At 41.9% G+C, this 13,626-nt stretch overlaps 1 protein-coding gene and 1 long non-coding RNA gene across 3 annotated transcripts in view; one reads left to right on the plus strand and one right to left on the minus strand.

The window, feature by feature from the left end:
* The window catches only part of ADAMTS12 (ADAM metallopeptidase with thrombospondin type 1 motif 12), a 396,268-nt gene that overhangs the window by 303,054 nt on the left and 79,588 nt on the right, over window positions 1-13,626 (plus strand). For both annotated transcript variants that reach the window (XM_049707993.1, XM_049707992.1), the window contains exon 18: window positions 8,309-8,522. In XM_049707993.1, the coding sequence (XP_049563950.1) occupies window positions 8,309-8,522 (214 nt within the window). The remainder of the gene's footprint in view (window positions 1-8,308; window positions 8,523-13,626) is intronic.
* The window catches only part of LOC125964002 (uncharacterized), a 234,804-nt gene that overhangs the window by 199,814 nt on the left and 21,364 nt on the right, over window positions 1-13,626 (minus strand). The window lies entirely within an intron of this gene.

A 13,626-nucleotide genomic window follows, 5' to 3' on the forward strand; every position in this document is an offset into this window, starting at 1 on the left:
AACCTGCAAGTGTTACCTTATTTAGAAAAAGGGTCTTTGCATGTGTGATTAAGTTAAAGTGTCTTGAAATGAGATTATGCTGGATTACCCACTTGGGCCCTAAATTCCATCACAGTGTCCTTATAGGAGAGTCAGAGGGAACTTCTCTCTCTCTCTCTCTCTCTCTCTCTCTCTCTCTCTCTCTCTCTCTCTCTCTCTCTCTCTCTCACACACACACACACACACACACACACACTCACACACACACACACACACAGATGAGAAACAATATGAAGTTGGAGCAGAAAGTTTTGAAGACACTGGCCTAAAGATTGGAGTGATGGGCCACAAGCCAGGGAGTGCTGGCGGCCAACAGAGATTGAAAAGAGACAAGGAATGGATCTTCCCTAGAGCCTTCGAAGGGAGTACAGCCCTGCCAAAACCTTGAGTTCATCCCCGTAATACTGACTTGGATGTCTGGCCTCCAGAACTATAAGAAACTAGATTTCTGTTGTTTTCAGCCCCCAGGTTGGTGGTGATCTGTTACAGCAGCCCTAGGAAACTAGCACAGGCAGCATACTAATTAATGTAAGCATAATGTAAAAGCAGGGGGAGAGCAGAGGCAATCCTTCCACCAAGTCATAGAAGCACCAAAACTTGGAAAACCATGTGATTAGGGTTTCCTCAGAGCATGTGGCAAAGGATTTTCTGAAGTAACACAAATATGTCACTTCCTAAGGAAGCTAACAGCCAGGAGGGCTACGTGAGATACACGCACACCAGCAAAACGGAGCTGTTCCTGTCTGGGCTCAGCAGGCAGGCACCTGGATGCCTTCCTAACGACTTCCCTCCTCGCTGGCTATGGTCCCTGTCCTCCCTGGGGCTTTGTGGTTACCTCACATCTCTCTATCTCTCAGTTCTAAGAGCGGCATTGTTAGAACAAGGTAAACGATACTTTGGGTTTTTGTTTTCCTGGAAGGCTTCCTAAGCTGAGTGCATGGATGCAGTGTGTTGATTCAGAGCAAAATTTTGGAATGGACCAATTACACAACCCCTTCCCACAAAATCAGTAATGAAGCCCCGGCAGTTAGAATTCAAGTGCTGATGGCTGCAAATACCTGGAACCAGGTTACCAGGCAGTCACTGTGCTGTCCCAATCAGCACAAATGTGACATCCGGTGACCAGGTTTTCTTGGTGAGCTGGTGATCATTTTTGCAGCTGCTGCTTCTGCCGTTCTACACCACTGTACGTCAAGGGAGGAAAACAATCCGTCCTATTTCCAGTTTCTGCTGTCGTGTTGGAAACATAATTTCCTCCGATTCCCTCTAAACAATTTGAAGATTATACTTACGGAAGAAGAGCAAAGCACATGCAATTTGACAAGTCTTTTTAAATCCTTATTATTTGGTAGCATTTTTTGTTTTGATTTCTCTCTGTCTGGTATCTATTTCCCAAGTTCCGAGTTTCTTGAGTTTCTGTACATGATTAATGCGTGGGCTCCAGCTTGTGATACTTCAAGATCAACAAATTAGCAGATCAAGCCTGAATTTACCCAGTTCAGACCTCAGGCTAAAGGCACAGCCTTCAGAGAGGGATATTAATCATCCCAATAGTGGTGGTGTTTTTTTTTAATTTTATAATTAATTTATTTTTATTATTATTATTTTATTTTTGGCTGCGTTGGGTCTTCATTGCTGTGCGTGGGCTACTTTTCGTTGCGGTGTGCGGGCTTCTCATTGCAGTGGCTTCCCTTGTTGCGGAGCACGGGCTCTAGGCACGCGGTCTTCAGTAGTCGTGGCACGTGGGCTCAGTAGTTGTGGCTCGCGGGCTTCAGAGCACAGGCTTAGTAGTTGTGGCACACGGGCTTAGTTGCTCCGCAGCATGTGGGATCTTCCTGGACCAGGGATTGAACCCGTGTCCCCTGCATTGGCAGGTGGATTCTCAACCACTGGACCACCAGGGAAGTCCCCCAGTAGTGGATTTTTTAAACTGGAAAGTAAAATGTATGTCCTTGTTTGTTTGTTTTTATACTGAAGGTGATACACACACCACACACACACAAAATTACATGCATACATACATACATTTATGTTTAAAATTTATGGTACCTGTATTTGACCCCAGCTAGCTAATTTTATTGAAATTTCATTTTTAATATTTATTTGTCCTAGTGTTGTATATGTGTTCTTTTCTCTGAATCTGTATTTGTTTATTTAACGCATCTGGACTAAATCTTTATCAAAATAACAACTGGTAAATTCACCTATGGTGCTTCTCTTAGGTAGTTCATTTCTGTTGAAATAGATAAGGCTCTGTAACTTGGTTAGAGATATTTGACTCCTGAAAATATTAAGTAAATATAGCACATAACAGGTACAGTTTCTGAAAATGCATTCTGAAGTAGCATATGATAAGCTAAATAGAATGCCATGAAATATTCCAACATAATGGTTAATTTACAGAAGTCCTTCTTATTTATGATTGCATTTCAGCTTCCCAAAAGATTCATGATAAAGTCAGGGGATAGAGGGTGGTTAGTATTCCCAGGTGGTACAGAGGTAACTAACAATTTTTAAGAACCCACTATTTTTACTTTTTTCTTTTGCTTTATTTATTTACTTTTTTATTGATGAACCTACATTGACATATCATAATTACCCAAAGTCTATAGTTTACCGTAGGGTTCTCACTCTTGGTGGTGTACATTCTATGGGTTTTGACAAATATATAATGACATGTACCCATCATTATTTTATCATACAGAGTATTTTCACTACCTAAAAATCCTCTGTGCTTTGCCTATTCATCTCCACTTCCCTCCTTTGGCAACCACTGATCTTTTTACTGTCTCCATAGTTTTGCCTTTACCAGAATGCCATATAGTGGGAATCATACAGTATATAACCTTTCAAATTGTCTTCTTTCACTGAGTAATATGCATTTAAGGTTTCGCCGTGTCTTTTTTTTTTTTTTTTTTTTTTTGTGGTACGCGGGCCTCTCACCCCTGTGGCCTCTCCCGTTGTGGAGAACAGGCCCCGGACGCGCAGGCTCAGCGGCCATAGCTCACGGGCCCAGCCGCTCCACGGCATGTGGGATCTTCCCGGACCGGGGCACGAACCCGCATCCCCCACATCGGCAGGCGGACTCTCAACTACCGCGCCACCAGGGAAGCCCTCGCTGTGTCTTTTGATGGCTTGATAGCTCATTGCTTTTTAGTGTGAATAGTATTCCATTGTCTGGATGGAATATCCATTCACTTTCTGAAGGACATCTTGGTTGCTTCCAAGCTTTGGCAATTATGAGTAAAGCTACTGGAAATATCCATATGCAGGTTTTTGTGTGAACAAAAAGTTTTCAGCTCCTTTGGGTAAATACCATGGAGCGTGATTTCTGGATTGAGAACCCATTCTGTTTCAAGCTCTTTCCATATTACCAAAAAATTTATTCACGTTAGCAGTCTTGATTGGTAGATACTTTTATGTCATTGTACAGATGAGGACACTAAAGTCTTCACAAAAATTTTCCCAAGTCACTTAACAATAAGTGGTAGAGTCTAGATTTGAACCTAGATTGGTCTACTGAGAATTCTATGCTGGTGCTAGTATACCATGTTGCTGCCCAGGATCTCCGGATGAACAGCTTTTGGTAAAATCAGATTCCCAAAATTTACAATATTTCTCACACATTAAAACACAATGAAAATGTTATAAAGAAGGAGAAAGTTCTAACTTCAAAGCTAAATCATGCCTGCAAACTCACAAGGGGATTAAAGAAAGGAAATTAAGTTGATTTGCTTTTTTAAAGAATAAATAATAAATGTCGATGGCTGTGTTAATATTATTTGTCTTTGAAAGCTTAGTCCAGTAGTTTCCTTGGATATGAATTTCAAGTTGCAATATATTCCTCTATCACCTAATTTTCATGCTATCTGAAAAGTTCATACCCATCATTCAGAGCTGTCATTTCCCCCTCCTAAAATGATTTTATGCAAGATTTAATCTTTTATTTCTGGTTTATTATCCTTCAGTAATAATTTGTCTCTACATCCAATTTGGACATTCTGTGTTCTTTCCCAAATGGGTACTTAAGACAGATTTTAAAGATTTAATAAAAGCTTCTGGTAATCTATACATAAGAAATATGTGTTGGGAACTTCCCTGGTGGTGCAGTGGTTAAGAATCCACCTGCTAATGCAGGGGACACGGGTTCGATCCCTGGTCCAGGAAGATCCCACATGCCGCGGAGCAACTAAGCCCGTGAGCCACAACTACTGAGCCCATGCGCCACAACTACTGAAGCCTGCACACCCTAGAGCCCGCGCACTGCAACTAGTGGGGTCCGCGTGCCGCAACTACCAAGCCCACGTGCTGCAACTACTGAAACCTGCGTGCCTAGAGCCCAGGCTCTGCAATAAGAGAAGCCACGGCAATGAGAAGCCCACGCACTGCAGCGAAGAGTAGCCCCTGCTCACTGCAACTAGAGAAAGCCCACGCACAGCAGCAAAGACCCGACATAGCCAAAAAATTAAAATTAAAAAATTAAGATATATATATATATATATATATATATATATATATAAAGAAATATGTGTTATATGGTCAATGGCTTTCAGAATGAAAGTCTTGTGCAGCACACTCCAGGATGGGATAGCCTGTCAAGAAAGAAATTCTTTGGAATTGAAAGTGTATCTGACTCCAGAAAGAGGTCATTTGAGTCTCTTCTTTATATGGACCTCTCTCTGAACTTTGGTTTACAACAAAGTAAGGCTCTGCTAGCCTACAGCTGTGATGATGCCCAGCATATCCAAATGCTCCATAAACTCCAACTCCATAAACTCTTTCCACCCTGACAGCTTCATGTAGGTTTCAATGCCAAAAGAATGGCTCATGATTTAAATCCAGGTTTCTCAGCCTCAGCACTAGAGCCACTCTGGGCTGGATAATTCTTTGCCGTGGGGGGTGTCCTGTGCATTGTAGGATATTTTGCAGCATCCCTGTTCTCTGCCCACTAGATACCAAGAGCACATCTCCACCCTCATTTGTGACAACCAAAAATGTCTTCAGACATTCCCAAATGTCCCCTGGGGAGGTGGCTGTGGGAATCTCCATTGGTTGAGAACCACCCACCTAAATGAAAGGAAAGGGGTCACTGAGACTGGGAAAAGTCTATGAGAGGTGGGAGAGGAATGAGCATGGTGTGCATGGGAGACAACAAGAAAGCTAGAGAAAATGAGGTGGAATGAACAGGATACGGTGAGAATGTGGATACACTGTGTTTAAAGATCAAGGAAGCAATAGTGCCTATATTGTAATAACGATTGTTATGTTGGAATGTGGAATGCCAACTGAATTGGATTTTGGGATGTACGTAAATGCTATTAGGGAAAAGATTAGTACAAAGATAGTAATTATAAAAATTGATATTTTTTAAGCAAATTACTATTCTGAGCAAGAGTTTAACAAATTCAGATTAGGACTTTCAGTTTTCTGAGTAGTGAGTGTTAGGAAGAGTTAATTTTTGTAACTTATTGGTTTATTGGTAGTCAGAGCTTCCTGAGCAAGCACTGGCATGGGTGTGGGTAGAAGATACAGACCTTTGTACTTGATTTCCAAACTATAGTAAACTTTTCCAGGGCAACTACAGGTTCTTTGGGGGTCTCGACACACACACACACACACACACACACACACACACACACACACACACACTTCTGTGTTACACATAATTCATACTAAAACCACAGTGTCCATTTTTTGGGTAGGAAAATTTAAAGATAAACAATCAAATCCATTTATTTGGTATCATAACACCAGTGGTTTCTAATCCTGACTTCATATGAAAGTCATCGAAGAACTCTTAAAAAACACTGATACCTTGGCCCTATGCCCAAGAGATTCTGGTCATCCAATATAGCAATGGGGCCTGAACACTGATAACTTTTTTAAAGCTCTCCAGGTGACGTTACAGTGAGAATCACTGATAGAGCCCCAGTCCTTAGGACATTTACAAAGTAACTGGAATGATAAGATTGACTAATTATAGGGACTAACGAACAATCCAAAACAATGCATGATCAATTATCCAATTGTACGTTAGGTTTGACAGGTGTCATGGAATTTTGGGCAAGAGAAAAATCAATGGCAAAAATGGAAGACGTCATATTAAGTTGTTCTTGATTCTATGCTGATGAAACCAGAAAGGTTGTCTTATTGGGGGTGAATAAATGGGTGCGCTTGGCCTTTTGTCCTGCTGAGTTCTTTGTGTGTTATATTGTCCTTCTCATCAATCACTCAGAGCATGTAAACAGTCTTCTGTTATAAATCTCCTAGAAGAGGTGTGGTTATGGCAGACACTGAAAACAATGAGATGGACAACAGAGAACAATTTGGCAATAACTCCTGAGTCCTGGGCCTGGAAAATAAAGAGGATGGGTTTCACTTTAAACTAGGGACAAACATATGCAAGATGTCCCCAGGAGACTGTGGAGGAAATTTCAGAAAGAGAAACAAGGAAGTCTGTTATCACCTTGAGGTGACATAGCAGAAAGCCTTGTAGCAAGTAACTAGATAAGTTAGACTTTCAGTCAGCTCACATTAAGGCCCTTCCAGAATGACATTTGATCTATTCGATAGTGTGTCTGGCCTCCCTTAGAAGTGTCAGAGGTAGGACAGAGTAATTAGAATAATAGAGTGGGCATTTATTTGGTGTCATATCATATGGTTCCAATATTAGCTCTTTATCCACACCAGATGTCCAGATGTTAAACACCAAAGAATAAATAAGTAATCTTACTTATTAACTGAAGAGTATAACAGACTTGAGGAAGAGTTTCTTCTAATATTTTTAACCAGAGATTAAAAGTATAAGAATCAGGGCTTCCCTGGTGGCGCAGTGGTTGGGAGTCCGCCTGCCGATGCAGGGGACGCGGGTTCGTGCCCCGGTCCGGGAAGATCCCACATGCCGCGGAGCGGCTGGGCCGGTGAGCCATGGCCACTGAGCCTGCGCGTCCGGAGCCTGTGCTCTGCAACGGGAGAGCCCACAACAGTGAGAGGCCTGCGTACCACAAAAAAAAAAAAAAAAAAGTATAAGAATCAAAGAAGTTCTACCTAAAATCCAATATTTTGTAAACATAAGTAATAGCACAAAGTTTAATCTTCTTCAAAATTCAATACTCTCTCAAGGTCAGGAGGTTTCCTTAAAATCAGGAATGAAGGAATTCACATGCTGTACTGTTTTCCCATGAAAAACAAATATTCCATTTTATTCCTGCATAGAGGGATGAATAAGCAGACCATATGTCTATAGCAACGGTGGACCCAAACCACACTGGGTCAAGACACCTGTTGTGTATTTTGTGTTAAGGAAGATTTGCACAATGATGGGGAAGGAAGAAAAGAGGGGACTCCAAAAAGGGCTCCTCGCCACTTTCAAAAGCAACTTCTGTGAAACCACTGGGCCCACATCCCAGAATCTTGAGCCAATCTTCCATGATAACAGGTAGAGGAAGAGCACACATCTTCATTTTTCCATGGAGAATCCAGAATATTAATTTAGCCAACAGTTTCAACTATTCAACTCATCAAGAACAGCTGACAAAAAACGAAATTATTTCATAAGTTTCTTGTTTTGCTACTCCTTTCTTATTACAGGGATCAGTGAGAATGTTAACAGGTAGACTGAAGGAGATGGGGGAGGGGTGTCAATGAAGGCCATGCCCCTGATTGATCATCTCCTAAATAATGGAAAATTAGTAAGTGTTTAAGTACCTGCTTCACACTGAAATAGAAAAACATTCAATTAGGAGCCAGGAGACTTAGATTCTGATTGGATTCTTTTAGTCAAAAGCAGAAGTCCAAATAACAATAATTACAAATGACTGAGTTTGTATTATGTCAGACTCTGTACTATGCACTGTACATAAACTGCTGTTTCGTTGCATCCACATCACTCATCTAAAGTCAGTGTCGTTACATCCATTTAACAGATGTGGAGAGTAAGGCCTAAACTTTCCTGAGGTTGCACAACAGAAAACTGGACCTCAGTTTTCTTGACTGAAAAGAGAGGGATTTTTTTTTTTTTCTTTCTTCCATTTACAGACATTATTACTTAGCATCTACTTATGCCAAGTAGTCTGCTGGCTTCCGGAACTGTGATTGAACAAGCTAGCCGTGGCCCTGTCCGCAGAGCTCCCTCTGCTGGGCTGGAGCATCTTCAGGGACCTCCCAGTTCTGTAATCAGAGCGTCTGCTCCCAGTTTCTTGCCAGTGGCTGAACTGAATGTGTGTCTCCTCTGAGTGACCTTCTCTGACATGTCCATGTGTGTCTGCAGGTGGTGGGCAGGGGAGTGGGAAGCATGTTCGGCGACATGTGGGCCCCACGGAGAGAAGAAGCGAACAGTGCTGTGCATCCAGACCATGGGCTCTGATGAGCAGCAGGCTCTCCCGGCTCAAGACTGCCAGCACCTGCTGAAGCCCAAGACCCTCACCTCCTGCAACAGAGACATCTTGTGTCCGTCAGACTGGACAGTGGGCAACTGGAGTCAGGTGAGCTCAGGGGTCAAAAGGAAGGCTGCTTCGTCAGCTCCCCCAACCCAGTCCTCTTTATTAACTAATCCAGAGTGACCCGGGGGTAAAAGTGCACGATGGCCAGCGTTTATAACCTCTGGCCTACTTCCTGCATTTCCCACCTCCCAGTATCCTATCGTGCTTGTTTTCCGTTCTCACGGGATCTTCCTCTCACCTGCCCAGTGGTCACATACCCGCCAGGCATGAGCTGGATCTTGCTCGCTCAGACTCACGACAGATAATTGAAAAACCCTCAGGATTTTTGCTGGCCCATTATTAAACCATTGGTAGCAAATCAGGGCTCCCCCACCTACCCCAAGAGTTGGTTTGTCAAACATTTACTGGTAGTTATGCTTCATACTAAAAAAACCAAAGGTGGGTCACTCTACTTGGCATGATAGACAGTAAGTTTACTTGTCACTTGGAGAAGCCCCTCACATCATCCATCTATTCAATCCTGATCAAGGTTTAGGACATGTAATAGTATTAGCCACATAAATTCAAATAGTGTTGCATTTCCCCAAGATTAATCTGATCTAATTCTCTGCATATAATTAGAAATTCATGGGCTAGGAGGTCACGAAAGACTCCCAGGCTTTAATTTTCTTTGGGTCACCATGGGACCCGGAACTATCAGGCCTTGTGCTCCCAGAGTCTGTAGTAGAAGTAGACCTCTGCTTTCTCCAAGGGTGCTGGAGTCTCCAGGGGCCTTGCTCTGCTTCCCTATGCATATTTCAGTCAGTTACCTAAGGAATGACTAGAAAATAAATGATTTTGTAAAACCAACAGGCCAGAATTTATCCATGGATGCTGACTTCTTATGAGCTTCCTTGGGAAGCCACATGGTCTCCACAATAAAGCTACCATTGACCAGAGTCTTAGGAATTCCTCTTAGACTCACCTTCAGAGAAATGGAGAATATTTGATTCAGGAGAATGCCACAAAAAGTTGATTAGAATTAAGTCTGATGGACAAAGGAGTAATCTGATCCATTTGGATAAAACCTTTGTGTTTAAAGTGATACTTGATTATAAATAAATGCAATTGCTTTTCATAGTTTATAAAGTATTATCTAAAGAAGAATTCAAAATTTTGTATAAGCAAAGGTTCCATTTCTGAAGATAACTATTTGAAAGCGGAAAACACTCATTTGAATACAGCCATTTTGATAACCTTATTTCCGAAACTCTTTCATTAGCTCAGAGTCACAGTTTAGGTTTATTTAGTTTCTAATTCTGTACAGAATATTCTCTGGAGCACCTGGGTGAAAATAAAAAAGATATGGTCCCTTTATTGTAAGAACTTATCAAATGGGAGAGCTAAGACCCCAAGAAAGAAAAGACAAAGGTATACATGTAAAGAAAACATACCTACAACCTAATACAGGCGTGTTACTGATGCATATGCACACATCAGTAATAGGCCAGAATATACCCCCCTGCTGTTCCTGGAAGGTACAGTCACAGCCTGTGGCTGGCCTGACCTATTAGTCCACTGCCAACCTCGATTGCCGTAAATTACAGTGTTGTCAAAATAAGGCTGAATGGGGTATTGTGACTGGTCCATCAAATCTGTTTACCCAAAGTGCGTTAGCTGTATCCAAAGCAGTTAATAATTTTTGTCATGTAGACTTTACTGATTCCCAGAATCTTCATGTATTTTCAAAGGACTGCAATTCACATTTGGCTGAGGGATTCTCTTCCTTGTGTTTGTGTTTCTGGGGAGCAAAATGATGTGCCTAACTGGAGAACAAGGGCCTGAAAAGTTGGCACGATGTGACAAGTACTCAAGTCTGTTATTCCAAATAGAGGCCACTGCATAGTATAGTGGCAGCAGACATGGAATACAGTTTCCAGCGGCCACAGAGAGGCTGAACCGCTGCTTTCATTCAAGAGATGTTGTCAAGAGAGGTGCTTTTAGTTAAATCAGCATCAAAATATTCATTGAATGGGTCTTCTTTCTTGCCTTTGCTGTCTTGCTAATGTCTGTACACATTAGCCCTCTAATGAGCTTTGCTGAAATATGCTGAATGTCTTTGACATTCTATGCTGGGATACCTTTTTAAGAGATGATATAGTGATTCTTGCTACACATAGTATTTATGGTCTGGATTTTGTCTTGAGATCAACATTAATTGATGAAAAGTAGTGTTCCAGCAATACCTGATCACTTGGTCTGTACTGGGCTATTTGGGTCACTCTGGATGAGTCTAAAGCTATCACGTAACTGGGCCAAAAGACTCAAGAACTGTGAGGCTCCTAGAATCCTGTAGAATTGTCCTCCCTGGGCTGACCAAGGTGGAAAGCAGAAGAGGGGAATCCATGAGCTGCCCTTCCCTGTCAAGGTTTTCCAGCTCTGGCGAGCCCTAACTGAGCTAGTGTTAAACCTCTCCCAGCCTTTACTCATTTAGAAAGACAGAGTTATTGTAAGGTTTGATGATACTCCACGTGAGCCCTTCACATAGTGCCTAGCAAATAGTAAGCGTTCACTAAATAGAAACTTTATTATTAGGCGAGAAGACAAGGGTCTGTTTTCCACGCTACTCTAATTTTGCAAGTCTTGTCCAGTCAGTGGCACCCAAGTCCCCTGACAGAATTGATTTGTGGCCCCTGCATTTTCATCTAACTCCCTCCCTGAGCTCAGGGCCATTTTAGGTGGGGAGCATTGTAAGCACAGGGCTTAGAGCCTGCAAGTTTTTCATGGGCCTACAAAAATGTTTGAGACCTGAGGGGGGAAAAAAAAACAAAACTAATATATTGTTCCAGTAAAGCAAAGGACACTGCAAAATCAGAAATCAATATTAAATTACATATTAAAAGCAAAGAATTATCAAACATTTAGTATGTATATTAAGCACCTTTATGGGTATTAGCACAATATCTCACAATGGCCTGATTAGCCCCATTTTACTGGTGAAGGAACTGAGGCATTAGAGATATTTAGAAATTTGTCCAAGGTCGCACAGCCTCCAAGTGTTGAAGCTAGGGTTTGAAGGCAGGCAGCAGAGCTTTTACTCTGAACACTATGGCATAAAGCATCTCAGAAGTCTGCAAAATGTAACAATTTGACAGCTCTCAGTTCATAAAAAATGTATTATGTTTGGAAACAATTTGTAGATCAGCTTTTCTCACTTTGCTGGAATTTCAGACTAGGCGTTAATGATTGCTGAGAAATGAGAGCCATTCATAAATTAAATGAGTTGGCCTCACCAAATATTTAGTTTCAAAAGCAAAAGAATAAGAAGCCTTTCAAATTGTTTTTACAGAAGAAGATTATATTTCACTTGAAACTAGAGATGTTTTTAATATATTTGATGGGCTGTAGGGTGGAACCCCCAAAAGCAGACCTGCCCAGGGTCTGCAAAGATCTTTAATCCACCCTTTTTGTGCCTGACCAAAGCACACAATCAAACAAATGAACAAAGCAATTAATTTGCCCAGCTACTAAGAATGTATTAAGTGCAAAGCTGTTCACTCGGGTGTGGGCTTGCACAAGTGACCAGATAGATTAAATGTTTCACAAACAAGCTCTCCTGGCTCTTCAAACAGAAGGCATTGCAGCAAGTGCCAATGGCTTATCTATCGCTAAATGAAAAGCAAAACAAACAGGCGAACAAAATTCATGTGAAGGCCATAGGAGTTCCTGCAAACTGAAGGGAGACAGAGCATGGAAGGTGAGGAGACATCGCTGAGTCGCTTACCCTCAGTATTTCCTAGTTTCATTCAAGGTCCAGGACACTCTTGTGAGGCTGGACACCTGACGCTTTAGCCTCCACCGCCTGCTCTTTTAGCATGGGACCTCTGCAAGAGCCAATATGTCAGTCCTTGCCAGGTGTCAGCAGCCCATGCTTTGCCAGGTTTCCTGGAAAACACATGTGAGCACCCTTGTCTGAAACAGCTACTCACAGAAAACCAATCTGGAGCCATGCTGCTTCTCTACATCATGTCTGATTTGTTTTTAATTATCTAGAGTACTGTATTCGTTTGCTAGGGCTGCCATAACAAAGTACTACAAACTGGGTATCTTAAGCAGTAGAAATGTATTGTCTCACCATTTTTGTAATGTTGACTAAAAATAATGTACAACCTAAAAGTCGAGAGTTATGTTTTATTTGGTGGACAAAACTGAGGCATTAAGCCTGGGACACGGCCTCTCAGATAGCTCTGAGGGACTGCTCCAAAGAGGTAAGGGACGAGCCAGGATATATAGGGTTTGTTTGTTTCTTTTAATTTTTATTGGAGTATAGTTGATTTACGATGTTGTACAAAACAGAAATAGAGTCACAGATGTAGAAAACAAACTTATGGTTACCAAGGGGGAAAGGGGGAGGGATAAATTGGGAGACTGGGATTGACATATATAGGGGTTTTTGTGACAAAGACCAGGTTGTTGGAACATCTAAAGATTACCGTTAATTAAAGAAAACCAGATATCTAAAGTTAAGGAATTTAGCACTTTTCTATGTATGGGAAGATGCAAGAGTCTAGGCTCACTGAAATCATGCCTTTGATGTGCACCTTAGCTATCAGGTCAGGATCCTATTCTTCCCCATCCTGAGTCCCCTCAGGGCTCACCATCGGTGGCTGTAGTGGCTTGACGGCTGCAACATCCTTCGTTTACGGATACGGCAGGCAACATTTTTCATTCACAGCAACCAGCAGTCCAAGATCAAGGTGTGGGCAGAGTTTGCTCCTTCTGAGGGCTGTGAGGGAGAATCTTTTCCATGCTTTTCTCCTAACCCCCAGGGCTTTGCTCAGAATCTTTGGTGTTTCTTGACTTGTAGAGGCATCACCTTCATCTCTGCTTTCATCTTCACGTGGCATTGTCTTTATATGTGTGTCCCTGTATCCAAATTTACCCTTTCCATGAGGACAATGGTCAGTTTGGATTAGGGCCCAACCTAGTGACCTCATTTTAACTTGATTACCTCTGTAAAGACCCCATCTCCAAATAAGACCACATTCTGACGTACGAGTGAAGAGGGTGAGCAGGAGTTAGAAATCTAGTATATCTTGTTTGGAGGGGACACAATTCAGCCAATAACAGGTACCTAAGGGTTTTAGCTTACTTTCAAAATGGTTTT

The sequence above is a fragment of the Orcinus orca genome, chromosome 3 (assembly GCF_937001465.1).
Source record: "Orcinus orca chromosome 3, mOrcOrc1.1, whole genome shotgun sequence".
In the NCBI taxonomy this organism is placed as follows: domain Eukaryota; kingdom Metazoa; phylum Chordata; class Mammalia; order Artiodactyla; family Delphinidae; genus Orcinus; species Orcinus orca.